We start from the raw sequence: 27,845 nt of genomic DNA, 5'->3' as shown, positions 1-27,845 counted from the left end.
TTGATGAGTTCATCACTCAAAGGCAAGAAAAAGATGGCAGAAAAAGAAACTTCAAAAAATCTGGTGGGCACCTGACAAATTCTGAGCCTCTTCATTCCTTTTATGAGTGAGGCCCATGTCTTCTAGCATCATTTCCAATTCTTGCTCAGCTTCATCCCTGGATCTCCCTTTCAGTTGGGAGTAAAACAAGATGTGCTCTGCTACAGTAAGGCTGTGAAATCAGACAGAAAAGCACCAAGGGAATTTAAACAAATCAGCAGATTTTTTTCCAAATAACAAAAAATAGCCATAGATAGATTTTGCTGAAGGAGGAGAGGCTGCTTTACCCCATATCTGAATCACAGATATTGTTTACTATCAACACACTTCACTTAGATGACGTAGGACCTTCCTCTGTCTTTTCAAAATAGAAACTGCTGCCAGAGGAACAGGCATAGCAGGCATCAAGCTACAAAGTAAGCTAACATGGGCAGCAGCATTGAGGAAGAAAGGCTGCTGCTGGGATGACCGCAAACTGATGGCAGTGAGGCTGCAAATCATTAGGTAGCTAATTGTTGGGTGGTAGTGCAAAATGGGCATAAAAATATCCTGCTGCTGCCCTGTTGGTCCTTCAGAAAAAAAAAAGTGTCCTAAAGTACAGTGCATGAATCACCAAGCTGTACTCCTGCCAATCCATACTACAGCATAAAACAACAATACCAAGAACAGTCATTTTTCTTTGCTTTGTTCCCAGCTAAATGATGCAATAGAATTCTACTGAGGACCAACAACAGCTATCCTACAGGTGCATTAAGAGTTAGTATCTCTCAGATACATCTACTGTCAGCACAGCAAGAGAAACCATACAGGCTTTGGTGATAAGCCACGCATACACCTTAACTCTGAAAGCTAGAATGAAATGATACGTACTGATTAAACAGGATGTTGTACTGAGGGCACATGCCTAGTCTTTGTCGAATGGAATCCATGTGAGTTTGAATATCCAGGCCACCAATCAGCACAGTTCCAGAAGTAGGTGGGAAGAGGCCTGTCAGTATCGACCTGGGAAAAAAAGAAAAAAAGGAAATGCCCACTCACTCATCCTTCTGTTCCAGATTAGGAAGACATCTTCATGATTCCACTAGATGGAGTGTGATGACTTCTTATTATGGGCTTTGACAAAAACTCTAATGAAAAAGCATACATATACATACTCTCACCCTACTATAATGAGAATGTTCCGGATCTGCTAATGTGTTAAACTTCTGATAAACCAGACTGTATGGTTCTGATAAAACAGAACAGTATGGTTCTGTTTCAGAGTAATTTACTAGGCATGTTACACTACTCCTGTGTACAAATGGGTCTAAAATGAAGCCCAGTACAAGCAGTTATATTTTCAGGTCTCTAGCCATGCTGACTGGCACATGCTCTACACCCTTATTTTTTGTGAGATGGATTGGGGCAGAAGATTAGGTTGCAAATGGATGGTATAATGGATTTCTTTTTTTTTGGTTCCCAAAATTTCAATGCAAAAGACATTTTTGTTTTAATCAAGAGAATAAAAAATGTTTACAAAACATTTATAAAATTTTGAAGGCAATTTACAATGCATTTGAAATAAAAGCCTTTTTAAATTAAAAAAACTAGAGAGCATGGTACTGAAGCACTTCAATTCTTTCAACATTTGGTGAACTCATCACAGACTGATTAAATGTTTTGTTCACCAATGAATCCTATTTTGCCAAATACAGCAGTCCTGAAGACTGGCTTCCTGGGACTCCAGTGTTCTAGAACTAAAGGAATATTTTAATCTGGGTGTAATTTTGCATGTACATTTTGTCTAAAGAGGATCTGAATTTATAAACCGTTTAAAAAAACATGACTGACAAAGTCAGACAGAAAAACCAGAGATGTGCAAACTGTAGCAGCTTTCAAATCCTCACCTTTATCAGTCAGAATATCTTTCTCCATTTTTACCTACTGGGAGTTTGGACATGCAAAATGAATGCTGGGGGAAATAATTGCTTCTCACTTTTTATAATTCCACTAATTTTTGTCACTCGCTCACTTGCCTTCCCCTCAGCACTTTGGCTAGTCTGAGATACCTTCCCTTTGTCTAGGGGCAGCATTTTCCTTTCTGGGAAAAACTTGATGTTGTGTCAGTCTAGCTGCAGGGGTGGTGAGAGAAGGGAAGAGTGAAAAGGGAAGGCTGCACCTCAGGACTCAAGAGTACTGCAAGGGATTTGCTGCTTTGAAATACAGACTTACATGGTGGTTGTCTTTCCTGCTCCATTGTGACCAAGAAAGGCTGTGATCTGGCCTTCATAAAAAGTAATATTCATCCTATCTACTGCTGGCTTAGGCTTGTTTGCAAAAATCTTCACCAGGTTCTGAATGCATACTCCTGGAATCAATCCTGTTGGTTCAGGTTCACAGAAGGTATTTACTTGAAAAGAAAAAAAATAAAAAATCAAGAATGAGAAAAGAATACAATAATGTGTTGATCCTTGCTTTGGTGATGACACACCAGTAAGTGCAGAGGCAACAGTACATACCCAGTAAAATATGGCATCACATGCCAAGGCCAGATTCTCCAGTCACACCTGAATCTAACTGAAAAAAATTCTTAACTGCAGTTCAATTTACTTAGATTCATTCAGCTATGAGTGGCAGAAGAAAAGGAGCCCAGGAGTACAATGGTCTGTGGAGAGGTAAACTCACTGAATCAGGTGGAGCTGAACAAGTTTTCTGTTTATATTGTGTAGCAGAAGATTATTTAATACAGTTGTCTACAGATACTTAGATAGGCCAAGAGATTACGCTAAACAAACAGCATGTTGCCTTCTCCAGCCGGGCTGAAATCTGCCATTCAAATCATCTGCCCAGCTGTGCATTCTTTTACCATGATGCTTTTAAAAAACAAGATTTGCCTTTAATCCTGGTAGGTAATTTACCCCCTTGCTGAGGTCAGCTAAACTTAGGCAGTACCTAACATGAGCTGGAACATGGAATGGCTATCTCTCAGGATTAAAAATGCATTATTATAAATAGAACCATCAGATTTTTTATTGCATCGACTTCTAGACAAAACAAATTTCTTTTGAAGTAAATTAAGCCCCTGGGCAATATGAATTATGGGAGCTGAGAAATTTAAATAAAGACACCCCCGCTCCCCTGTCCACTTCTGTTTACACAGAATACTTAAGGCTTTGCAGGAAGGTTTGTTTTGCAATTGCAGCTTACTTAAATCATTCAGTACCCAGCAGGCCTGTGTGGAGAGCAGCCAATACCATCTGGGTGAAACCAGCCCCACCTCCATTAGTGGCTTTTAAGACTCTGTTATTACACACAATGCTTGGGAAAAGTCCCAGATACATCGTACACTAGAAAGCTATATATACTAAGGAGTAGATGAAATAACTCATCTGGATGGGGTTTATTTGAAATAAAATTATGCTTATAAAATACTTTTTCTTCTGCTTTTTGAAGGAATCTAGACTTTTAACTCAGTGGGCCTGGAAGACTAATTGACAAGTTCTGAGGCAAACACAGATGACCTCCCCCAGTAACTGTTCTGCATCGCTTAAAAGGTAGTGAACAAAAGAGAACATTCTTCTGCTCTTATTCTATGTCCTCAAAAAATTCTTGTCAATCTAGGTCTGCTACTAGGCAGCAGAGTTCATAGGGGATGCAGATGGAGGCTTTGTGATATGCTCAAAGTACATCAAGCAGTTAGAACACATTTATACTGTCTGTTGTGCTCTGTTAACTTATGCTAGTACTGGTTTACACCCGAGTCAAGTCATTACAAGTATTTCCCACTCCACTCCTATTACATAAAGCACCAGTGCTATCACGAAGCCATTTTGAAATGCCTTGGACTATACCAGGACTATACCAGGTCCACTCTTGGCATCTCCATCCATCTCTCTCAGTTCCTGTATAGCTGGCTGAAAGGAAAGGAAGGCTTCTTCATGCCTACAGCGATAGGCAAAGCCCTTCCTTTGTGGCCATGTAGCAGCTGGAACCAGGGAGCTGATGAACATACACCACAAAGATAAGGCAGTACTAGGAGAAGATCGACTGGGTAACCTTTGCCCTCTGCCTGTCTTTTTTCTTTTGAAGTCCTGTCCTGTTTCTATTCACCCTGAATGCATGTTCTCAGTGCCTACGTGAGGAGCTTCGATGACCCTACTTTTTATCTCTGTCTGCTCAAGGGAGAGCTGTCTGTAGTGGTTACTTTTGCTACAGAATCCATATGCATTCCTGAGCATCACATGCAGAAAACTCTGGCTCTTCACAAAAGAAAGCACTGGCACTTAAAAAACAAGACAGGTCATTCAGTAATTCTTAGGTGGTGGCTTATGTCAGCATTAGAAAAGGCTAGAGACAGATACACAGCACTTCAGATAAATCCCTTTGAAACCAGCCTTTATCCTCAGATGCAAGACACACCAAAGATAGGCAAAAAAAAAAGGTGGGGGTAAAAGAATATTGTTCCTTCCTGCCTTCCTCTCAGCACAAGTATTTATACTGAAGCTATAGTTCTGTTTAATTCTAGGAGGTAAGTATATGACTCTTGGAGGCTTCCCTCAGCAAGAACGCTTACTTGTTGTAGAGAGAGCCTGTATTTCCATTGTAAAAAAAAAACAAACTACAGAGATTTCTTGAAAGGAAACACTCCTATGAGTGGCAACTACAGTATTCTGAGGGATGTCGAATGTAGAGGAGTCAGGGAGGGAGTAGCTGGGAGAGTTAGCCTCTCTAGTAAGTACCTCTCTTAAGCTTAGCTTTGGTAGTTGCATACTATCCTCTGCAATGACTCCAATGATTTCCATGTCTACTTTGTTATTAAGTACAATGAGTACGGTGTCTGAGAAGTACTCAGATTACTCTCTCTCCTTACTATTCATTTCATCTTTGTCCTGGACATCTGTCTTAGGCTTCCCCTGCTCTCCGAGTTCTTTTTCTCGTTTGTGTTTACATTGTTTGTTTTTACCATCCTTCTTCCCCTGGTTGCCATTCTTTTCTTCTGGCTTTTCAGGTTCTTCAGATTTCTTTGTTCTGCTTTCATGTCTTTCCCCATCCACAGCCTTCTGATCCATACAACCTTCTGATTCTGAAGCTTTTTCTATATAAATAAAAATATCCAACATTTAATCGACTAAAACTTATTTTCCTCTTCAGAGGTACTTTGAGGAAAAAAAGGTAGTAGGTAGTCCTAAAACTTGAGCTCTGCAGGAGCACAAATCATCACAATGATTACTGAAACTATCAACACAGTACTTAAGGCCATCTAGCTTAAAGTCTGCTTCAGTGTCCGGAAAAGACATTCAAGGAAGAAAACTGACAATTCTGCAATTATGGATTCAAGAGTAGAACATTTTATACATTTATACTTTGTCCATGCAGCTCCAGGCTAAATTATTCACCAGACTAAGAGAAAAACCTATACAAATATCTACCAGGTTTATAGAGACTCAGAGGAAAAACAAACAAACAAACAAATTAAAAGGTTAAACGAAAAACAAACTACTACTTAGATTAAGAGACTAGCTGCAGGCCAGAGTGAGTGAGTTGCTGTTATTTTTTGTACAAGAATTTCTGGCTTCCCAACTTGGTCTAATGTCATGCACCCACAAAGTGAACAGTCACACAACATCACTGATGGGGACAGGCTTGAATCATAAAAAAATGTGATGCAAGGACCTCCTGAAGCAACTATTACAAGACAGATTCAAGCTGGTAGCCTGGAATGCAACTAGCATTATAAGATGGACTGAGACTAAATTTTATTATGGAACTTCACCATAACTTTCTGCTTTAAGGAATTATAGTACACAAAGCCATATTGAATTATTAAATGGATACATAAACAAATTTACTTAGTCACCAAAAATGGGAAAATCAGTGAAACAAAGCTTTTGTAGAAGACTTAAAAATTAACCAAATGATATACCAGTTTAGTTTTATTTTCAGCCTTGCATCTTCATTATCTGACATTTTCTTATCCTATTTTGTTTCCAACGTATTAACCAGTTATGACAAAAAAAGAAAACGCGTAGTATTACCCTTGAAAGAAAATATAAGTGTTGAAAGAGGTTTTACGTCTGTTCATGTAAGCTGAGAAACTGAAGAATCTTAGTACTTCAGAGAAATAAGTAAGAATCATATATTTCCTATGTAGGAATTCATCAGACAAAGCTGACCTTTCCAATGTTCCATGTTTGAGAAAATTCAAGGCAATGTTATTTGAAGGACGGAACAGTTTTTAATTATAAGTATCTGCATTCCCTAGTGCTAGATTAGATTAGAGCTCTTAGAGCAGGCTAGCTATCTTGAAGAACGGAGATTTTACAGCCTCTTTGGGCAACCTGTTCCAGTGTTTGACAGTACCTTCACAGTAAAGACTTTTTTTTCTTATATTGAATCAGAATTCCTGTTTCCACCTTACATCCATTGTCTTTCATCCTTCTGCTGGGCACTTCTCAGAAGTCTGTCTCTCTCTTAGCCTTCTCTTTTAAGGCTGAGCATATCCAGATCTCTCAGCACCTCCTCATTTGTAATATGCTGCAGGTTCTAATTAACTTGGTGGCTCTTTGCTTGCTAACGCTCTCCATTAACTAAATGTCTCCCTACCTAAATGGACAACTCAGTATTCCAAGCACAGTCTCACAAACTTTGACTAGATTGCAATGATCGTTTCCATTGAACTACTGTCTACACTACTGCTAATGAAGTTGAGGATGAAGTTGGTCTTCTTGGCTACAGAGACACACTTGATGGCTCATGTTCAACATGTTGTCCATCAGAACCTGCCAGCCGGGTTGTGAACAATCTGTACTGTTGTATGGGGTTCCTCCATCCCAGATACAGTATTACGCATTTACTTTGTTGAACTCTGTAAGGTTTCTGTGAAGACATTTCTACAGCCTGTTTTGGTCCCTCTGTAGTAGTTGTCCTGTGCTCCACTGTTTCCTCCAACTTGGTATCTTCCACAAACTTTCTCCCATCACTCAAATTTGAAGCCATTGAACAGTACTGACCTCAATGTCAGTCCATGAGGACTCTCAGCTAAGTTTTGTACTGCTATTCACACTCCTTTGGGCCCAACAAGTCCAATCAATTTTCTATTCACTTTACTATTCACTCAAGCAGCCTATATCTAACTAAACCATCTGTCAGAATGCTACAAGAATTCACACTAAAGGCATTGCTAAAGGTTTGATGACATCCAATGCTTTTGTTTTCGTCAGTAATTCAGTGCTTTCAACACATAAGAAAATCAGATTGGTTAGGCATGATTTGCTCTTGGTTAATCCATGTTCTTTATTTACTATCACTTTGTCATTTATGTACTTGCCTTTCAAGAAGGATCTACCTTATAACATTAGTAGGTACTGAGGACGGCATCAACAGAAAAAGGATGAGATCTGCAGAAGAGACTACAAGACTGTCATTTTTCTTTCAACAGTGAACTGTCAGGTCAGGTCAGCTATCTGTTATAACTTCACAAAATAAACTCTAGGCTTTACTTAGGCAAAATGGTTTTTTTAAGCAATGTGAAAAATAATATTAAAAACTGGCAATAAAGTGGAGACCACTAGCTTTTCTGTTGTAGACTTACCTGAGCAACTGAATCTTTTGGTATTGTTAAGCCTAAAAAATCATGTGTCTCTCTTGTACTGGAAATACATTAACAACACACAGAACTTATGAGTCATTAAGTTACACAGAAAATTTGTTTTTTTTTTTTACTAAATGTAGGTTAAGCTAAGTAAATAAAAAAATGCTAAAACCCTGCAAGCAACTGTGCTCCAAATTTTAGAAATACAAAGGAGCTCTTGTGCAGGATATGCCCAAATTCCACAGAAAGACAATGAGATGTAGTGACAGACATTTATACCTTGAAAAGTTTGTTACTAATCTATAAACATGACATGTTCCAACTCTTCCTTCAGTTCTTTCCTCCTCCTTCCTACACATATTCTAAACTGGTGGGCAGCAGTTGCAAAGCACAAACAGTTAAAGGACTATAATGATCTAGACAAGCCTCTATCATTCTGAATAGCCTCACAGCAAGTCTAAGGGAAAACTTGCTCACTGTCTCAAAATGTGCAGTAAGACAAAGCCTCTTCAAAGAAAACAATGTTATAGCCTCTCCTGTTCTGACAGAATATGTGAGCTCTGGATGTATTATCATCATATTTACAGATAGGATTAATTCCCTTCTGGTCTAAAAATGTTCACCTGAAATGACTGTTTCACCAGTAGTTTGAATTGATGAAGGATAAAGATAGTAATAAAAAGACTGAAGGAATTATTTCTTCATCTGACATTTTCATTAATTTCACTGTTACTTGTCAGTTTAAGACAGGTTTCAAAATATCACCTTCAGCAAGCCTCTTTTCCAGACATTAATCATTTTTATACATTAGTTCCTATTTTAATACAACCACCCACACAATCTTACCTATTTACTATGTCAGTATCAATGCATAGAAAACAAATGCAAAAGCAGGACTTCAGGACTCACTCAAATTGGTCCAAGGGTGACATCAATTTTGATCTTGCTTACAAATCAAAAGGAAACCAAGTTATATTAGTTTAAATTAGGAAACAATCAGGTTTAGATAGATGTGAGAGTCTCAGTGTAAATAAGATCATCACTGTTTCATTCTGACTAATTTAACAAATGCTATGTTGGGCAATAAGAACTCCTCGAATGTCTCAAAAGGTTTTAGTTAGAGAGTGGGAAGTTGATGATGCTTGTTAACTCATGCCTTACTGGCTCTCAGATGGAACACTGACTCACCTCTCTCAACTCTAATAACAGCAGATCACTAGAAGTTCAAAGGCACCTGTTGAGATTCCCATTACATGGCTGTCCCTAATCTTTGCAGCAATTTGTGTATTGAAAATGTGGTTGTACAAGAACCTCTAGATTAGTGGTTTTCAAGTTATTTCTAAATGCCAAAGTTTTAAAAGAACTCACCATCAGCTGTTGCTGTTTTTTCAGCTTTTGGGTTTTTAGAACCAAGCCAGTAAGACTCCTGTAAAGGGAAATACCAAGGCTGTGGTAGGCCATAGTCACCTGCAAGAAAAATAAGAAGGTGATGTGTACTTTGTAAGCACATTCTTCAATGAGCACAAATTAATCTAGAAAAAATCTGAATTATAATTACAAACACTACCTGCAGTTGCATTAGCAGTTATAGCATTAAATATCAGAAGGCCAAACTGCACAGTAACTACCTGGTAGAACAGATTTTATTTGCCTTTTTTTTTTTTTTTTTTTGAACAGGAGTAAAGAATTCAGAAAAAGTGCGATCTGATTAGCCCTATATTTTATTAAATAAAATGTGGTTTAGTTACAGAACAAAGCTATTCTCTACCTGAGGACAATTTGAAATCTTGCCAACTAGGCAGTAGTTGCCAAGGCACATTCTGATTACTTTAAATGGGATCCCAGACTCACTCAATCATTTTCTTTTAATTTCCCCTCAACACTCAAGAGCTGATGAGCAAAAATCTCAGCGCACTTATGTTTATTACATTGGGCCTGAATTCAACACTGGCAGTGAGAAAAGAGACTCTAGCCACTTTTAGCACACAGCCTTCTGGGAAAAAATGACAACTAAGTAAACCTTTTCTTAAACAGAAATGGACTTTTTCAGTCAAAAGCTTGAAAGAAAGTACAATAACATTATCAGTACTTGTTGGACCAGATTAGAGTTAGTGCTGGTCAATTCTGTGTTCTTAGGTCTTACTGATTCATAGAATATAGGGATCTAAGCTGCTGTGTTTAAAACAGGCATGCTTGTGAACCTACACATTATTGATCTTGTGTTATTTATTTTAAAAAGCAATCAGAATTTTTGATGCTCATTGATAGGTGGTCAGTTTTTCTGTTTATGAAAGCATCTGTATTTTTTTTCTGACATAAAAAATAGCCTTCATGTCAGGCAACCAATTGTACTCCCATTAATACACACAAATACCCCATATCTGCATTCATAAATAGTTTGCCTTGCACTTGTTACAGACTGTAATTATATCCTTTTGAAGCTGGTGGCAAAAACAACTGCTTCTCATTCAGGATGAATGCAAAAAGCCAAGTGAGCTCCATTATGGAGCAGAATCCTTAAATAGCCAAAGGACTAGCTTGTCAACAGGTGGTCATCTGCAGAAAAAAAACTTGAACAGGAGCTGATCCATATGATTCATAGGATTATCCAGGAAATTCATATAGTACACTACAGCATGGATTTGGAAGGGCTACGTGTGTATAAGAGAGAAATGCTAAGCTAAACATTGGAGAAACACAGGAGAAGAAAGATGAGGAGATACTCAAAATAAATACTGGGAGGAACTGAAGCTGCTGGATCAAAATGCAGAGAAATACTATTTTTGTGTAAAGTGGTGACAGAAAAAGATATAATTGGAAAAGTGAAGAAACTTTATCCTAAGTTTCGCTGCGTTCATGGAAATGAGTATTTTTAAGCATTATGCATACTTAAAACACCAGATTTGCAACACAGGCTTGTCCAAAAAAGGACTTTTAGGAAAGTTACTCCATAGCAGCTTTGAAAATCAAAAGATAAATAATAAATTGCATTAAACTATTTTGGGAGGACATGTTCGTTAAAATTCAAAAAGGTATTAATTTGATATAGCATAGCTCACTTAGGAAGGGACATAAAAATAGCAAGATTCAGGCCATATTTTAATCTGAAGCAAAATATTCTCAGATACAGCAATTTTAAAAAATCCATACATTTTCTGATTTGGATTAACTATTTTAAGTGATGTGCTCAGACAAGCACTGTCTTACTGTAGCAATCAATTATTTTTCTTCATAGCTAGAAAATCTGCAAGACCTCAAAGTCTGAGTAGCCACACAAACAAGGAAAAGAGCATCCTGGAGATAGTCATGTGCCAAGAAACACATTCTGGAATAGTAGTTCACATGCAGAGCAGAAAATTAATGAAAATAAAGCTTGCTCACTTGCACAGCATAACAGTCTGCATTTATTGTTGTGTAATAATATTCAGTAAGAGGGAGGACAACCACTTAAGCTACAAGGATAAACCATTTTCTCATAGAGAAATTCCCTAAACTTTGTAGTTGATAACAAAGAAAGTCCTTTTGTGATTTTGCAACTAGAACTAGGATGCCCATTAAGAAAAATATCCACAAAGAAACTTTCACAGCTGTCTAGGAACCAGTACCTCTCAGGAAATAGTACCCTCCTTTAAGAAAGGATTGGCCTAATGTGGCCATAGTATATTTATGAACTAATGTCATTATTTTGGTATTTTTAAAATGTATGGATGAGGATGATAAATTCTCATTAGAAATGGTTAAAACTTCTCAGGAGGGAAATATGCACATAAATTGACTCTGAAGATATTTTTGTTAATTTAATTTCTATTTAAATTTTGACACCAAACCAGGACTTTTACTATCTTTCTTCTTTCCTCCATTTACATTCATTTCAGGAGTAAAATGGGAGAAAGAAAAAAGAGAAAAAAAAGGAGAAGCTCTTAATAAATCAATGGGGCCACAATGGGTAACACTCATGGTCTGGATAGTCAAATATCCTGTTTCTGAAAGAGAAATACTCAGAAACTGATTCGATTAATATAATTTACAACTACCACTATTTTATACGAGTAAGACACTGGCATACCTGGAAAAACGTGATCAAGGTACCAAGAAAGTATTCCATAGAGAAAAGCATCAAAAAGCATCATTTTAATGGAAAACAGAAAACTATATTCATCTCCTTCCAAGGGACTGGTTCTGATGTTACCCCACTGTAGGCCAAGACCTTGCTCTTCGTAGCGTGACAAATATTCTGTACCAAAACCAAAAGCTACTTGAGAAAGCAAACTCTGCAATAAAGAAAAAAATGTTATTAATTCAGACAGAGGAACATTTTTTTAAACACAAACATAAAAAGAGAAGACCTTTAGGGACTGGGCTTCAAAACTTAATACTGCATAAAAATAGTAAAAATAGTAAGAAAAAAAATGTTTTCACTTTATTATCAGACTGGAGTGTCTAATCCCCTGATTATGATGAATGGTGGCAATTCTAAGCTGTAATTAGCTCTACTAGATTGAATTCAATCTTTTCTTTAGTAATATGGGATCTTTCAAAGATTTTTATGTGAATGTCTCCACTCAGAAAATCTGAGATATACATTTTGTACTGAAGAAATAAACTGCCTGGTCGTATGAGATAAGTCCAGTGTCAGGAACAAAACAAAGCACACCAGATGCTTAGAATAATGTTTGGTTTTCAACTACCACTCATTGCTCAATTATTTTACTTGTCCTAAAAAAAATATTTTCCAGACGCTCATCCACACACACAACCCTGCTGTACTCATGGTAATTAGCTGTTCTTCAGAGGCCAGCCTTTTAAGAAAAATATAAGACAACCAAGCATAGCAGGAACAGAAAAAAGCATTCACTGCTTCCAGTTGCAAATATCCCTTCCTTCTTGGTTCTGCCATTCTTCTCTTTTTGGTGAGAAGAGATTTATCTTTATGCTCAGATTGTGCGTAAATTTCAAAATTACTTCTCAAATCAGAACTTGTCATGGGCCAACCTACCTCAGTTCCTGACTTATTGACAGAATTGTTTTGCGTTGTATTACCTTTATTTGTAGAACTTAAACCGGTATACATTCCATCTATATAGATTTCTTAATGTAAGAGTAGAGGACACTACATTTCTTACGTAAGCTGTTAAAATGCTTCACAGAGATGGGGAGACTGCATTTAGTTCCCCTTCCCCTCTTTCTGATTCATTGTGCTGAAGAAAATCAATCTGAATAATTCTGCATACTCATAGTTCTATTTCATAGAAAAGTAAAAAGTTTCCAGCTTCACAGCAAGATATTTGCCAAAGTTTTGATGTCTGTTTTCAAATCCTACCTGTAAGTTCATGTAAAGAAGGAAAGTGAACATGAGATTTTATCAACCTTATATTACTCTTCGACTAGATTAGAGAATACGAAAAAGACAACCCCTTCTGTTAATTGACTTTTTATTCATTAAATATGCCAGAAGTGAAAATTGTTTTGAATTATAGGAATTACTCAAAACTTTTTGAACTGTGCTGATTTCCTAACATTCAGAAAGTAAAATGATATTTATCAAATTTTCTAAAAGCCATAACATTACTTCTTGGTCAGTAGGCCTGCTAAAGAACCTATTCTCTTCCAGTCTTTATTTATTTGAGAGAGGTCTAGAAGTGTCTGTTCCCATGAATGGAAAAAGCTGAGAGGATGAGGTGTGCAGTGCTTTGTTACTCACACATAGATGGCGAGCAGAGCAGCTAAAACTTGAACCCAAAGATATGATATGAGTGAAAGGCTTACTGCTAGGATCTTCAGATTAACAGTCATGCGATCTTGCCAGACAAAGCAGAAAATGTGAGGCAGGTACAAGGTGAAGTACAGGACACCACTGCAGGCAGCTGCCAGATTTGCTTTGGAGAAAAATGTGCTGAACAAGAAACATTGCATTATGGTGGCTGTATTGAACGTCAGTAGAAATAGGAAGAAGAGAAGTGGACTGCTATAATGTAGGACTTGGCCATGCTGTAAGCAAAAGGAAAACAGATTAATTTAAGAGCGTTACTCATGTTCTGAGCTACTAGAAAATGTCAGAATTGCTAATGGCTAATGAGACATAACCTGTAATGAGCAATAAAAGCCATTCTTTCTCACTTTTTTTTTTTTTTTTAAACTCTTCTAGCCAGTAATGTTTCAACACTTGTGGTCGTTACAATAACAACAAAAATCCTTCATCTAAATTTATCCTTGCTTTTGGGTTGTGACTTCAGTCCACTACAGACTGTGAAGTTCATATTTGTATTCAGTGACTGAATTAAGACTGCAGATGATTGAAAACACATTCTATTCTTGTCTTAATATGTAAATGATTCCAAGCAAGGAGTGCCTGTGTGGAAATTCTCTTATTTTAAATGAAACTATCTGAACTGTCATAAGAATTTGTTCACTGATCTCATATCTTCTCCCCAGTTCATTTGTTCAATATGTAGGAAACATTATTTAAGAAAACCTGAAAAAAATACATCTTAAGAAAATATAACAGGAAAATTATAAAGCACTACTTTCTGAACATAAATTATATTCTAATTCTAGAAGGCTATCACTGCTGACAAAAACAACCGCAGTTTCACATAGGTCCCTGTGTACTAAGTAACCCACAGGATATCTTTGACTATTCTTCCTTAGAACTTTTTGTAGATGAAACAATATACAGAGTAATTGATTAGATGCATTGTTTTGTGAGGGTTCTCACAATAAATGTTTCCAGTGAATTTAACTTTCCATCTCTGCTACAGCTACATGCTGTAAGCAGTCCTCTGTACAAGTGCTTCCTGTATGCTATGATCAGAACAAGTCAACAGCTGTTCCCATCTCCCTATGAATGACTACTATACCTTTCCAACAGTAAACTAGCATCAACAGTATAAAAAGGGAGAGTTTTTATGGTTATTCATGTGTTAATTCTTACCATAATCAGTGCCGTGAGGAGAAATGTGCTCACAGCCATCATGAAGAAGCTGTCTAGGAACCAAGTGCACCAAATTACTCCATTAGTGATGCCTCTGTTCTTCATAGCCTCCTTTAGACGCTTTTCCTTCTCCAGCACTATACTCTTCACAGTCATAGAAACAGAATATATCCAGGCTAGCACCATGAAGATGGGAAAGGAGCGATTTAATGTTATCATAAAGCTACAAAAGCAAGAAAAGAGGGATGAAAAAATTTAAGACAGACAGACAAATATGAAGATGAAAAGCAAGAACAAAAAGGAAAAGACTGGGAAAGAATGCATTTATTAAACAAGGGACTGGAAACTCTCAGTCTAAAACTAGGCTACGCATAGTGCAACAGAGCATCACAGGGTTTGCATATCAGCTCTGATATACCTGTGGCTGCTGTAGGCTTCAGAGAGCTTTTGCACAGATGAAGATTCTGTACTGCGCTATTCTCAGAGGGCCTCCCCTCTGAGAGCAGGCTTGCCAGGGCAACTATCTGTAAGGCTAGCAGATAATGGTAGGTCAAATAACCTGTCTGTAATCTGCAGTTATCTGAACTACTAGAATTGCCTGCAAAGAAACACACTGAATGAATCAAAATTATTTCTGAAACAAATTTATTATTTTATTTTATTTTTTGAGTGAGTGAGTGAGATTTATAAGGCAGCAGTAATAGAGAGCAGCATTGGAACAAGCACACTCTAATCAGAAAAGCATGTACCACATCATCTAGAGCACACATTCAGGCAGTGCTAATGGGAAGGTCATAGCAACCACATATTCTCTGAGGACCCTCTGCACCCAAGAGGCTCACTTTCTCACTCTCTGAGCAAAAAAAAATACCTTCCTCCTTCAGGAAAAGAAATTCCTGGAATTTGTTGCTAGATTTGTGTGATATTTTTCTTTAGAAAATGGTTCCTTTTGTATAAAGGTAGATTTTAGAGATATAATTAGGGAAATAGCTTGCTACAGTAGAGGGAATCCTAAATGAGTAACTGAAGGAGGCAGTGTTGGTTCTAAGGCAGGTCAGTGCTTTGCATTTAGTTTTGCTGCAGGTGCTGTTCAGTTTTAGAGTTAGTTAAAAACTTTCAGAAAGATAATGTTTTTATTGGATCCTGTTTAATACCCAGGGATAGATCCAGGACTGACTTTTTTAGGTACCTAAGCATTTTATTTTGGTATCATGCTGACAATGAGCTGTAATTAGTGTTTAATTAGTGTGTGTAATCAGCTGTAATTAGTATGAAAGCTTACTTTATTTTATTACTATTGTCTGGAAACATAAACTGAAAACAAACAAACAAAACCCCAAAGTTGATTAGTTATTTATTCTTGCTATTACGGGGGCAGTGTTTTTTGCTCATTTTTGGTCAGGACACTGGTTGCACGGTTGCAAAGGCTAGACTGGGGTTAGAGGTGGACACTTGGCAAAGGTGGCTTTTGGAGTCTGGGTTATGGAGGGATATGGAAAAGAACGAATTCAGTTATGCTTCAGTTATTGCTCTTGCATATATGCCTTAGGAGTAGAGTTAGAACTGGTGCTTGGGAGTCTTACAGCATCCATCACATCAACTAGTCATCAGAATTGAAACAATAAACTGCTCTTACTCACACATCATCCACAAAACATGGATATGGCATTTGCTGAAGATAAATTCCTTGTGGCACTTCAGTGTTGGTCTGGGTCTTTATAATCCCATGCTCAATCATATCTTGGAGATATGCAAAGCCTCCCCAGATATAACGTAAATCATCCACAGGATCAGCTCTTGGACCAGGATCCCAATACCTTAAAAAAATTTCACATGGAAATCATTTGGGTAAATGTAGCTTTAAGGAAAAAACGTATCTTTAAGGAAAAAAATAAAAAAGGAAAAAAATCTTAGCTACTGAAGTTGTTGGGGGCATTGCTCATAGTTGCCTTTTCCAGTTTGGTTTGTCAGACCACATTGACTGACAAAGTTTATAACCTATAATATTCTTTTGTTTCCTTTAATTTTCTCTATACTTACACAGAATAGTAATTTGTCACAAAAATATGCATAAATAAATCATGTTGCAGAGTAATTGTTTTAGAATAGAAATAACTATTTGTAACATACTATCCTTAGACATTAAGTTGAAACATTTAGATTTCAGTCATCAGACCTCTATGTGGAGGCATTTGAGGAGATACAGCAGAGAAGTTTTGCTGTCCTGGTGGAGGAGAGATGGATCATAATTCATGTGGTTCTGCCTTGTTCACTTTTCTCTGTAATAGTGCTAGTTAACATCTTGCAGCAGATTAACGAACAGATTCTGAACACAGTCATTCCCTTTGCCATATATCCATGCACCTACCCACTATCTGGTCTGATGGCTGCACGAGTGATATACCACTTGTGTTAGAACCTGGTAAGTAGAGATGGATTCTGCTCTGCATTACATACTAAATACTGGTGAATACAATTGAATTTCATGCATGTATCCAAGGCAAGTTTTAATGTCCTTGTATTGCTTATACTCACATGATAAACAGGAATAATCAAGAAGGAATCATTACCTACCTATCTTTGATTTTGTTTGTTTTCTCCACAGCATCTATGTCCATCCGAATCTTGTATTTCACATGCGGTGGAAGAGTTTTTTGTGTAGGGTCTATATCTGGAAAAACCACACCAGCCCAGAATTTGTTTTCCTCTAGTAAATGAAGAGCTTGATGAGTTAGCTGGGTTTCGTCATGATAGCCTTCAAATTTATCCAGAGTCAAGCACTACAAATAACGACAAAGATGACAAATGCATTGGAATAAGCTAGCAAGAGTTATATATTAAAGCAAATATGAGTGGCTGACAATAGAAGAGGTAGATAGTTTCATATGAAGTAGCTGCCATTTTACTGCAAGGGTGGACAAATACTGGAAGAGAATGTCCATAGAGGATGCAAAGTTTCCATCTTTGGAGATATTCAAAACCCATCTGGACATGGTACTGGGCAGCCTATTCTAGTTGACACTGTACTGACAAATAGAGCTGTATTAAATGATCTCAGGAGTCCTTTTCAACCTAAAAAATTGTATCATTATTTGCAAACAACTTGTAAGAGTAAGGATCTTCCTATAAAGAGCAGAGAATGCTAAAATCCCTCCTTTCAATCCCATTTACAATCAAGACATTTCTCTATTTACAGAAGGGTAAGGACTGAGTTTACTCACGCATTATGGCAATAAGTTTCTAAACTCGACATCTCATCTATGACATTTCCTTTACTGCTTTGCAGAGCACCCACAGAGAGAGTTTTGGGAATTAAACGGGGAAGCCTTTTGAAACCAGGGAAGCAGTACAATTAAAAGCAAATGCATTAATAAATCCTCCTAGCATCTCTTGTCTGGTCTGATAATATCTGTCTGATTAACCCAATGTCCTCAACGTACAGTTGAGGAAAAAAACCCAGCCCTCTGGACAAAAAGGATGCTGCCCCCATCCTGTTCTAGTCCTTGCAGGGCTTGAGGGAATCATGAGCAACACACTATTTGGCTTCTTAGGCTAATGAATATCTTATAGGTATATTACTGACTCTACTACAGATACAGTAACAAAACATTGCCTTGCTTAATTAAGCTGTAAATTAGAAAAAAATAATTAAATTTAGCATCAAAAAGGAATCTCTTCTTCGTCTCAAACTGGCTTCTTAGTACTGTTTAGGAGTTTTACTTAACTAATAGCCTGCAAAGACACTAGGCATGGATAATTTCCACTTCTTTCTTACCGTGGAACATAACTACAGGGTCATTCATATGACCTTTCACTGCAGAATGTACAGTGTCTGGACTAGACTGAGAAGCAGTACAGACTCTTACCCAGGTGTCCAGTCAAGGAAGCAGCAAAGATTCAAAAGAGAAAACACAAGTGCTTATGGGTTTTCTTTGTGAGCAGAATGAAAGAAAAACTTGTGCAAGAATACAAGCTGACATACTAGTGTTGCAATAACAGCTCCTTTGAAGTGAAAAGAGATTTTATATTGTAGTCTCCTAGACAAAATCTGGAATTCTTTCCCTTAACATGAATTGCATTCAAAACAAGTGCTGCGTTCTCTAGCTAGGCTTTTTTTTCCCAGTACGTTGCAACAGAGCTTGTGCCTTTAGAAACATTGTTATGTCAAAATTGATTCATCTTCCACTTGTAAAGATTTATTTCCTATCTTAAACCAATAAACATTTAACAATTTTAAATGGCCCAAAAAAGATGGGAAAACCAAAGTTAAATATCAACAACAGGATTAGAAAATTAAAACAGAAATTAGTGTGTATTAAGAGGTGCTTAGTCCTCACAAAGAGTTTGTCTGTTCTGTAGCCTAACGTAATCAAAGGGAGTGACAAGAAATTCTTGGGGTGGTGCGAATAAACAGCTACTGCATAACTTCTAAGATTCTCAGCTGTACCACACGAATCTGGAAACTCCAAGGATAACTTCTGGCAGCACATTACCCTCACTGTATACCCTGGTGAGAGGTAGGCTGAACCTGAAAAGGAGCTATTTGTTCCCATTGTGCTTGGTACAGTGTGAAAACATTTCCAAATGCTAGTAACTTAGTGTAAACAGCAGACTTGAAAGTATTAGCTTGTTACAATGAGCTTAGGACACTAAGATCTACTACCAAGTACAGTAACTGCCCCAGTACTGTGGATATTGCACTACTGATCTGTACTGAAGCAATATATCTCACTCAGTTTAAATAAGAAATACTTTTGCTAATATGATGCTAAACATCATCAGAAGAATTAGCAGAACTTTGTGCAAAAGCTTTATTGCCCTCTATTACAACAGCTTTAAGAAGGCAGACAAACCTTAAGGTCCTGCCTTCTTACATGGGTTCTTTTAGTTTGAACTAGATAGAAATCAACAGGGCTAGGCTTGATCCTGTTGCCTACAATTAGTATCAGCTTTCTTTGTGAGCTTGAGGCTTAGCCATTTAACCATTATTAACTATCCTTTCAGATACTGTATGAGATAATTAAGCTCTTTAAAGACTCCAAACCTCAGATAAGAGGTGCTAAATTTTGTGTATTATGGCCAAGTGCAACAGTGTTTTAAACTTTCAGTGTTAATCCTACAGCATAGCAGGCTCCACTAATTTTGTCTAATTTCTTAAGTTTACAAAGAAGAGTCGGCATTTCTTCTATCTAACTCAGCAGGAATCCATGCCATCTCAGGTCCAGTTCCAAACACGTTTTTACCTAATATCAGAGAGATACAGGAAAAATATAATTCCTTATGTCACTTACCTGGCTCTGGAAAGGAATGGATGCAGTAGTTTGCTCAGTCCTCTAGAAATCTAATTTTTTTAAATCACTTTTATATTTTTATTTTTATAGACTTACTAATCTGAGTTTGACAAACTCATCTGTAAGTTACACTGTCCATGCTAGAGTAGCCTGATAAAAAGTATATTCCAAAGCATTTTCTGAATAGCTACATATTTTCATCTATGTTTTTGGCATTTCCTTATTTACATAATGAAATTTCATGTCACTTTCTGTACTGTGACTCTCAAAAAGCCTATAAAAATGCAGCACTCCTAGAAAATGGATGAAGAGATTCCAGGAAAGAGACAGATGTCTTGTCAGAAGTGGCTACAAAACAAGTAGGAACTCCGTTTGTTTTATCAGGTTCTCAAAATCCTGTACTGGGAATTTCCAAAGAACTATTAGCTTCTCTAGTCCTGTCCTTGCTGAAAATAGCAGTCTGGTAGTCATTAAAAATAAAATTAAAAAAACCAACAACAACAAAACACAACAATGCAGTTTTCCCTAAAGAAAAAAGCACTTTCTGCTTTTCAGCCCCAAAGCACATTCAGACATTCAATTTACACTTTGAATGCAGGATTAAGGGATTGTAAAATTTAAGTTTGCTTTTTTTTGTTCTGCTGTCACAGATCCGAGGTACTGTCTATCCTGCTTCAAGATATTCTCTAGAAGGATTCCCAGCAGACAGAGAGATGCCCTTACCTCCAGATACTGACTGAGCAAACGCAGAGCTTGGTCTGCAGCACCAAATATGTTCCTCCAGTCAAAATCCACCATTCCCTTTTCCCTACTCCCTGGAGGCCCATTGTGGAGAAAGTTGATAATGTATTCAGCAGTTAAGCCTTCAGCACCCAGCTGACTGTTCAGGAAGTCCCTCACTGTAGAGTGCTTCAGAGAGTCCTGAGGAAACATATTGGAACAGCTTCACTTTCACAGCTCTTTCTGAACTGCGAAGTAGTACAAAAGGGTATGTTAAGAAAGGAATTTTATAAATGGGTAAATGTATAGCCAAACTAGAGGTAAGGAATGAAGAATGGATAAGAAGGAATATATCCTTGAATACTAATTGCATTTTTTCCCCTATAAGCAAGAGGATAAATGTAATAAATATCTAATATGATAGGAAAAGAAGTTTGGAAAAACATACATTTTATTTAAAATAAACTGCTTTATGGACTTCAATCACAGATATTACTTGCAGCTGATCAAAATCAGATCTAAGGGAAGAAATAAGCAATTTCCTCAGGCAGTAAAAATTGCTGGGTCTAGGTAAAACATGGTTCTACTGCTTTCTTTCCCTATGTAGAACTCTAGAAAATCAACTTGGGTGTTTTGAAGGACATTTTGCAGAAGCTAGAAAGCAGTAATTACTGTCTTTATTAAGAAATCATTATCATACTGAAAAGAGTGCCTTAATCTGAGGTTGCCAGAGTCTCTGTAATACATTTAGGAGTAGGCTTTAAACCAAGCTCAGCCAGCATCCCAGCAACCTTAAAGGCAACTGATTCCTTGTGCAAAGGCTGTGCTTCCAGACAAACCTTCTGCAATATTTATCTTCTTGCTTAATAAAAATATAGGATGGTGAAAGGCTGCTCTTACTGAAGCTTCCTGCTAAGTTATAACATACACGGATCATATTCATTTGCAGGCTGTTTTGGAAGAAGAACCACAGCTGAGGTCCTACTTCTTCCCAAGCTTTGATCAACAGTCTGAGGCGTTCAAGTTCTTCAAAAGTGGAGTTCGCCTGAAGAGAATCAACAGGAAAGAATGTTTAGAATGCAAGAGAGACAAACACACAGAATTTACAATCCAGGCATTCAGTGACAGTGAAACCTCTAACTTACAAATGTGTACTTAATAAAACAAATATTCCTCAGAAAAGGGAATTTACAAAATCCATTTGGAATCTAAGTCACTTAGGATGTTTCTTGGTTCTTGTAATGAAAAAAAAACAAAACAAACAAACGAGCCCACATTAACCCCACTTATCTTCAATTCCTTTAACTACTCAGGTTTTAGGTTGAATGGATTTCCTCTTTGTTTTTTTTCCCTTAACTATTTCCCTCTATTTTGTAGCTAGAGCCTGGGCTCTGGAACAGAGCTCTTCAGCTGAGACCCTAAAGCTGGGTGAAATTAATTTGAGCATTTATATCAAGGTCACAGCAGAGAGGTAGTCTGACAGAATGGTGTCTGACATGGAAGCCTGTATGAAGAAAAGTGTGTTGCCATGTTGAAAAAGTTGCACCCATTGACATTCATTGCCACTTGCTAAACATTTATGGAAACAAACAGTGGATGTCGGCTCAATAAGGTGTTGTATGGTTCATTTCAGCAGTTGTGACAGTGACATGAAAGACAAGCCATGTTCTGGAAGGCCATTCACAGATGTAACACCAAGAAATGAAAAACATCTCAATCAGCTCAGCTGTGCAAATCAGCTAATGGCAATGACTGTTGAAAAACAGCATTTTGTAGCTGAGAATTTACTCTATTAAACAGTTTTATCGTGCTCTTTGAGTCTGTTGCACTTTCCATGGAAATAAACAGAAGGTACAGAAGGTATTACTTTCAGAGCAATCTACATACATATAAATATTACAATTTTAGTCAATGCAAATATAGGAACATGCCATAAAAAAGGCTACTTGAGCTGGAAAAAGTAGTTTGGGCCAAGGCATGATGAATTAGAGAAGACATGCCTCCTGTTTTTTTTGTTGTTGTTGTTTGTTTGTTGTTGTTGTTGTTGTTGTTTTGTTGTTGTTGTTTTTAATGAAATGTAACCAGTCCTCTTCTAACGATTCTCAGAACAAGAGGAGTTCCTGAAGAAAATATGATTAGGTTGACTGTTTTTCAAAGTATGTTTCTTAGAATGCAATTTTTTTAGAAATACACATGCATATAGTTTTTAATTCCTTACATTTTTAATGATTTGCTGTACAGGAGGTGAATTGGGAGCAAAGAGGATTTTTCCCATCAGCAGGGGCTTCACAGCACTCCAGGCTATTTTGGTTAAAGGGTTTGATTCCAAGTTCTGAATCAACTCATTGCAAAAGGGTGCTAAAAACAGAAAGACAAATAGTCTTTATGTAACTTTCCTTAAATTTTACCATATATAACATCCTGCAGGGCTTTTTGCTGGCAATATGGACAGCTAAATGTATTATGGAACTGAATAGGATAAGCACATTTTGTAATAATAGAACTACAATGTCTATAAAAATGAAGAAGATTGGAAAGTAGATTTTATAGTTGCAAAGTAGACATCAGAGAGTAGAGGATAGCAAACAAATTTCATATTGTTTCACTCCTTACTATGGTAATTGATTCTGATATGGAACTATTTTCTTTCTCCTATCAGTCATTAATTCTTTCACAGAATAAACTTAAGGACTGGAGATTCAGCAGTTCAGAATTTGATCTTGCAATGAACTTAGAACTAAACATTTTTACATAAGCATTTCAATTTTACTTCTGCATTATAAATTATTTTTGCAGTCAGAATGCAACTTCCCTGTTCCCTGGCTAAGGAAATGGAAATACTGGGTCTTCTACTGGTCTTGTGAAACTTCAGACATAAGTATGGTCAAGTATCAACACAGATAGTAGCATTTAGAATTCTCTCAGCTGGTAAAATGCTCACCTCTACTTTGCAACCACACAAACATATCAGTCGTACCAGAAGGAACAGACAAATATAATACAACAAAAAACTTATATATGTAACAAAAATAGTGTGTGATCTCATATAAAAAAAAAGATGAATGGAAAATTAAAGAGGTCAATAAAGAGATAAAATACTGAATAGCAGAAAAAATAAAGTTGGTTCTTCTTTGATTTCTTTTCTATTGCAACTGCAAGTAAAATTATTTTATCTAATTTCTCAAATCAACTGCTTTAAAGCATTATTTTATAAAAGCCATAGTGTTATTCTAACATACACTGCATATGTCCACAGTATCTATCATGGTTTGGTGGAAAAACTTACTGGTTGTATTATCATAAAGATAAATGGATTTCTTTGTGGAATCAATCCCCAGGAAAGCTTTGTAGTTGTTATCTTCATACCAGTTGAAAGAAAGCACTCTGGATCCACCTCCTTCTGGGTAGCCACAGAAGAGATCAGAAAGGGAGCTCACCAAGTGGCCTAAGGATTCTGGTATTCCATCTTGTACAAATGGTTGCAAAACCATTAAAAGGTCCTGAACACTTTGCTTCCTGGCTAGCTGCAGTAAAAAAAGATTTCTTTGTTAATTGCAACCCTCAAAGGAAGAAAGTATTTGGAGAGATCTCCATTGTGCAAAGACTTGTAAAGTCTAGAAGCAGTCAGAATCTGACCATTTCATCTCTGTGCTGTTAACAGGCACCATTTTCAGCTCTTGTTCTTTCATGTCTATTCTGAATAAATCAATATGCTCCAGAATTGCTAATGCTTATGTCCATATTTATTTTGTGATGAGGGAAGAATGAATTTCTAAGAAAGCATCTCTTCCCAAATAATTCTGTTTTCTTTCTGATAAAGCAGGTAATGGGAATTAATAGAATAAAAGATAAAAGACTACACATCACTCAGAAAAGTGATGCCTTCTATTATTAGACCACTTACCTTTTGTACTGCTTGGGAAACATTAGATAGCACCTTCCCCCAAGATCTGAGGTCAGCACCTGGTGAATTTCTGTCCAACACAGTGGGAAGCTGCAAATACATGAGAAATACAGATGTGTTTTGAATAGTTTATAAATGACAACAGCTAATACGGTAAGAGAAGAAAATCCAAATGGCAACTCTAGTTCAGTGAGTTATTTGGAACATTGTCTAGACAGTTTTGTTGGTCCACAAAACCATTACCTTCACATAGACTCCAGGCTGAGTGAGTGGTCTTAGTATCATGAGGCTGAAAAAGTCACAATCCATTGAAAGTATAGCTTGGTATGTTTTGCTTTTCTAATCTCACCACACCAAGAGGTGCAGAAATAAGGAATGATGCAACAGCCATTTATGAGAAGCTTCTTCTCGGACACTATTCATCTACTGTGATGTAAAGACTCTTGTTAGCTTTCTAATTTATCAAGTATTCATTCAGGAGGCCACTGCTTACCATTGAGGAGAATTAGCTGGTAGTACCTGCAAGTGCTCCTGATTTTCAAGACTGGTTCTTACTGTCTGTAAGATCTGGTAGAAACCATTGATTTTCCAGGCTCCTGCAGACTGAGCAAACGGCCTTACTGCCAGGAGTTTACACTTTAATTATCACTAGCTGTCTAAGAAACAGGTGACAACATAGCATGCTGTCATATACTACTTTGCTTACATTGTTGCATCTGTTTCCAGGTGACGGGGATGAGAGACTTCTGGATTTTGGCAGCTCAGCAAGCAGCACAGTCGTAGCCTTTCTCTCTCTCCCATACTGTGTTAATATTGAGGTATTAATTGTCTCTCTGTTAGGATTATCTTACATTCTTTTACCATTTGTAGTAAATGTATTCTTTCCTTATCTTAATTTGCGCTTGAAACCATGACAGTGGTTGATTATGCTTGACAGCTGTAGCCCAAGGGCCAGGAAGTACAGAGAGACTGACAGTATAACAGTGTAGAAAATCATCTAGGATTTTGAATGCACCAATCTATCTAATGCATAAGTTTAAATTAAAAAGCTCTAACAAAACTCATTCTCCCTACAAAACTCAGTACAGATTTACACTTAGTATAATTACATATCAAGTGCACGTACTGATGCTTTCCAAAGCAACTATTTCAGCAACCCGTGTCTCTGCTTAGTTAAGAGCTGCTTATCTCCTCCCAAAATTGCAGTAAAGTATTCAAGAATTTTATTTTTATATGTTTAAGGAGTTTAAAGAAGAAGGGGAAAAAAAACACAAATACATTAAAATTATTTAGCAACTGTAATGATAGGAGTGTCGGAAAGCTTCTAACAACTTGATTTCTCATTGTGCTAGGCATCATGAAAAGATCGACCTTCTCTTTACATTTAAGCACACACTAAAACTGCTGGGAACCAGGCTATGGATAGCCTTTCAATGCTGAGGGGAAGTCTTGGCAGGCAGATCTTGTAGTGACGTATCAGAGCATAAAACAGCACCTGAAGACCCAGCCTTTCACAAGTCCAGATTTTGGCTTTGGGTTTATGTTCCCATTCCCCACATAAGTCTATTTCTGTTTAAACATAGACAACTTCTTCATCAAATCTCATATTTCCATTTTATTTAACATGACAAGAAAATAATTACATTAGCAGCTTAATCCTAAAGCTGGGCAGTGCAGTGTATTTAAGGAAATCCTTAAGTGCTGAAAATGTACCTGGGAAGTATTGTAGGACTAACTCTCTGCTACTTCCAACGAGCATCAGATATGTGAAAATATCTGTGCATATATTTAGAAATGAAAAATAGTCAAAAGTTGACCACGGATTCCTAACAGGACTGGCAAAATCACATAGGCATAATAAATGACCACGAATGCTACAAAAGCAGTCCCTGTTCCCAGTTCTGAATAACACAAAGCTGAATTAAATCCATGCTAAATTAATCATGATACTACTCTGCTGTGACAGCAAGGTCAAATCAATTCTTCAGAATTCTTTAGATTTAGAATCTGCATAATACAAACTACCTGCTGTATACAGCAAGCTGCCAAAGTGGTGATCTCATGATAATAAGTTACATAGTAAAAAACAGCAAAATAAATGTAGTGTTGCAAAATACAAAGTCATAAACCTGGGGAAAACCAACGCTGAATACACACACAGTGACGGACTATCATGGAAAGAGACCTTGGAATCATTACAATTAGTACTCTGAAAGCACCAGGGAATATTAGATTATACAAGAAAAGAACAGAGAGCAATTCCAAATATATATCATTATATCATCATGTATTTATCTCCACGATACATGGATATTGAACTCTGGCTGCAGTTGTGGTTTACTTACAGCAAGGACACAGTAGAAATATGAACAACACAAAGAAGGGCAACAAAAATCAATAGGAGGAAAAGCTTCTGTAGCAAGTGTGATTAAGGCCAGTAGAACTTGTTTAAAAACAAAACAAAAAAAATGATTTGTATAGGTATTGTAATTCAAGTTGCACCATGGCTTTGACCATAATAGTAAAGTTCTGCCATGCTCGATGAAGCAGACAGGATGGAATGGCTGGGGTTATTTCAGATCCCTAATAAGGACTGAGTAGGTTGTGCTGCATTCTGTTCTGTTACACAACCTGGGAAGGTCAGGTTCCAAACACTGATTTTAAAATTTGGTTCTTTTAGTTCTGTGGTATGGAGAATTTCTGTTATCTCCTATAGTATGTTCCAAACTGTCTACTGCTCCTGCTGATGGTAGGCTAGTAATCCTACATTGATAATCACACATTTGCAGTGACAAGTGAACAAAGACCACTGCAACACTGGTGATGCACTATGAAGAAAATTGTCAAAGTTCAGTGAAGTACCACATAGGTGAGGATCATTGTGTTAGTACTTACCAGCTGAAAGAGCTTAAAGAAATCAACATTTGCATATAAGGCATCTTCTACTCTCTGTAGGCCTTCCTGGGAGAGAGCACACATAGCCTTGTGAACAGAAGGGAGGCCTCTTCGGCTGCTGAAGATAATAAAGCGGTCCAAGAGCATCTGACTACAAGCAATGTCCTTCAGCGTCAAGTTCGGTACACCAAAAGCAAACTGCAATCAAAAACAATATATTATTTAATTTCATGAAATCTTCAGACCTGCGCAGGAACAATTAGAGATTTATAAAAAATGGACATTTGATATCAGCACTTACTAATATTTTCATGAATGGCACGAAGATGAGGTCAGAGCAAACACTAATTCTTCAACAGCCTTCATTTTGTGGTATGCTAGATCACCTCACCTTCAGACAGACTTTTCTTTTCACTAGAGATTCCTCCTTTCATTGCATCCTTCTAATGAGTTTTCTTTACTTTCTGGCATATAAGCATGCCTGAGGACATGCCG

At 37.1% G+C, this 27,845-nt stretch overlaps 1 protein-coding gene and 1 long non-coding RNA gene across 4 annotated transcripts in view; one reads left to right on the top strand and one right to left on the bottom strand.

The window, feature by feature from the left end:
• The window catches only part of ABCA4 (ATP binding cassette subfamily A member 4), a 79,865-nt gene that overhangs the window by 31,402 nt on the left and 20,618 nt on the right, over positions 1-27,845 (bottom strand). For all 3 annotated transcript variants that reach the window (XR_016469231.1, XM_090146324.1, XM_031614757.2), the window contains exons 7-22: positions 27,351-27,548; positions 24,456-24,545; positions 23,838-24,075; positions 22,770-22,909; positions 21,480-21,596; positions 20,555-20,752; positions 17,115-17,320; positions 16,181-16,357; positions 14,541-14,763; positions 13,376-13,597; positions 11,676-11,880; positions 8,978-9,076; positions 4,889-5,113; positions 2,251-2,428; positions 910-1,041; positions 72-211 (exon numbers count right to left, since the gene is read on the bottom strand). Coding sequence is in view for 2 of the 3 variants with exons in the window: in XM_090146324.1 (XP_090002450.1) it covers positions 72-211; positions 910-1,041; positions 2,251-2,428; positions 4,889-5,113; positions 8,978-9,076; positions 11,676-11,880; positions 13,376-13,597; positions 14,541-14,763; positions 16,181-16,357; positions 17,115-17,320; positions 20,555-20,752; positions 21,480-21,596; positions 22,770-22,909; positions 23,838-24,075; positions 24,456-24,545; positions 27,351-27,548 (2,788 nt within the window). In the remaining variant the exon portion in view is untranslated. The remainder of the gene's footprint in view (positions 1-71; positions 212-909; positions 1,042-2,250; positions 2,429-4,888; positions 5,114-8,977; positions 9,077-11,675; positions 11,881-13,375; positions 13,598-14,540; positions 14,764-16,180; positions 16,358-17,114; positions 17,321-20,554; positions 20,753-21,479; positions 21,597-22,769; positions 22,910-23,837; positions 24,076-24,455; positions 24,546-27,350; positions 27,549-27,845) is intronic.
• Positions 25,189-27,494, top strand: LOC149916843 (uncharacterized). The gene is made up of 3 exons (XR_016469233.1): positions 25,189-25,273; positions 27,245-27,324; positions 27,411-27,494. It is a non-coding gene; the product is annotated as an uncharacterized LOC149916843 (long non-coding RNA).

Source organism: Phasianus colchicus, chromosome 9 (genome assembly GCF_987193195.1).
Source record: "Phasianus colchicus chromosome 9, bPhaCol1.hap1.1, whole genome shotgun sequence".
Classification (NCBI taxonomy): Eukaryota; Metazoa; Chordata; class Aves; order Galliformes; family Phasianidae; genus Phasianus; species Phasianus colchicus.
The sequence above is the reverse complement of the archived record's forward strand: the minus strand, read 5'-3'. Positions and strand labels throughout refer to the sequence as shown.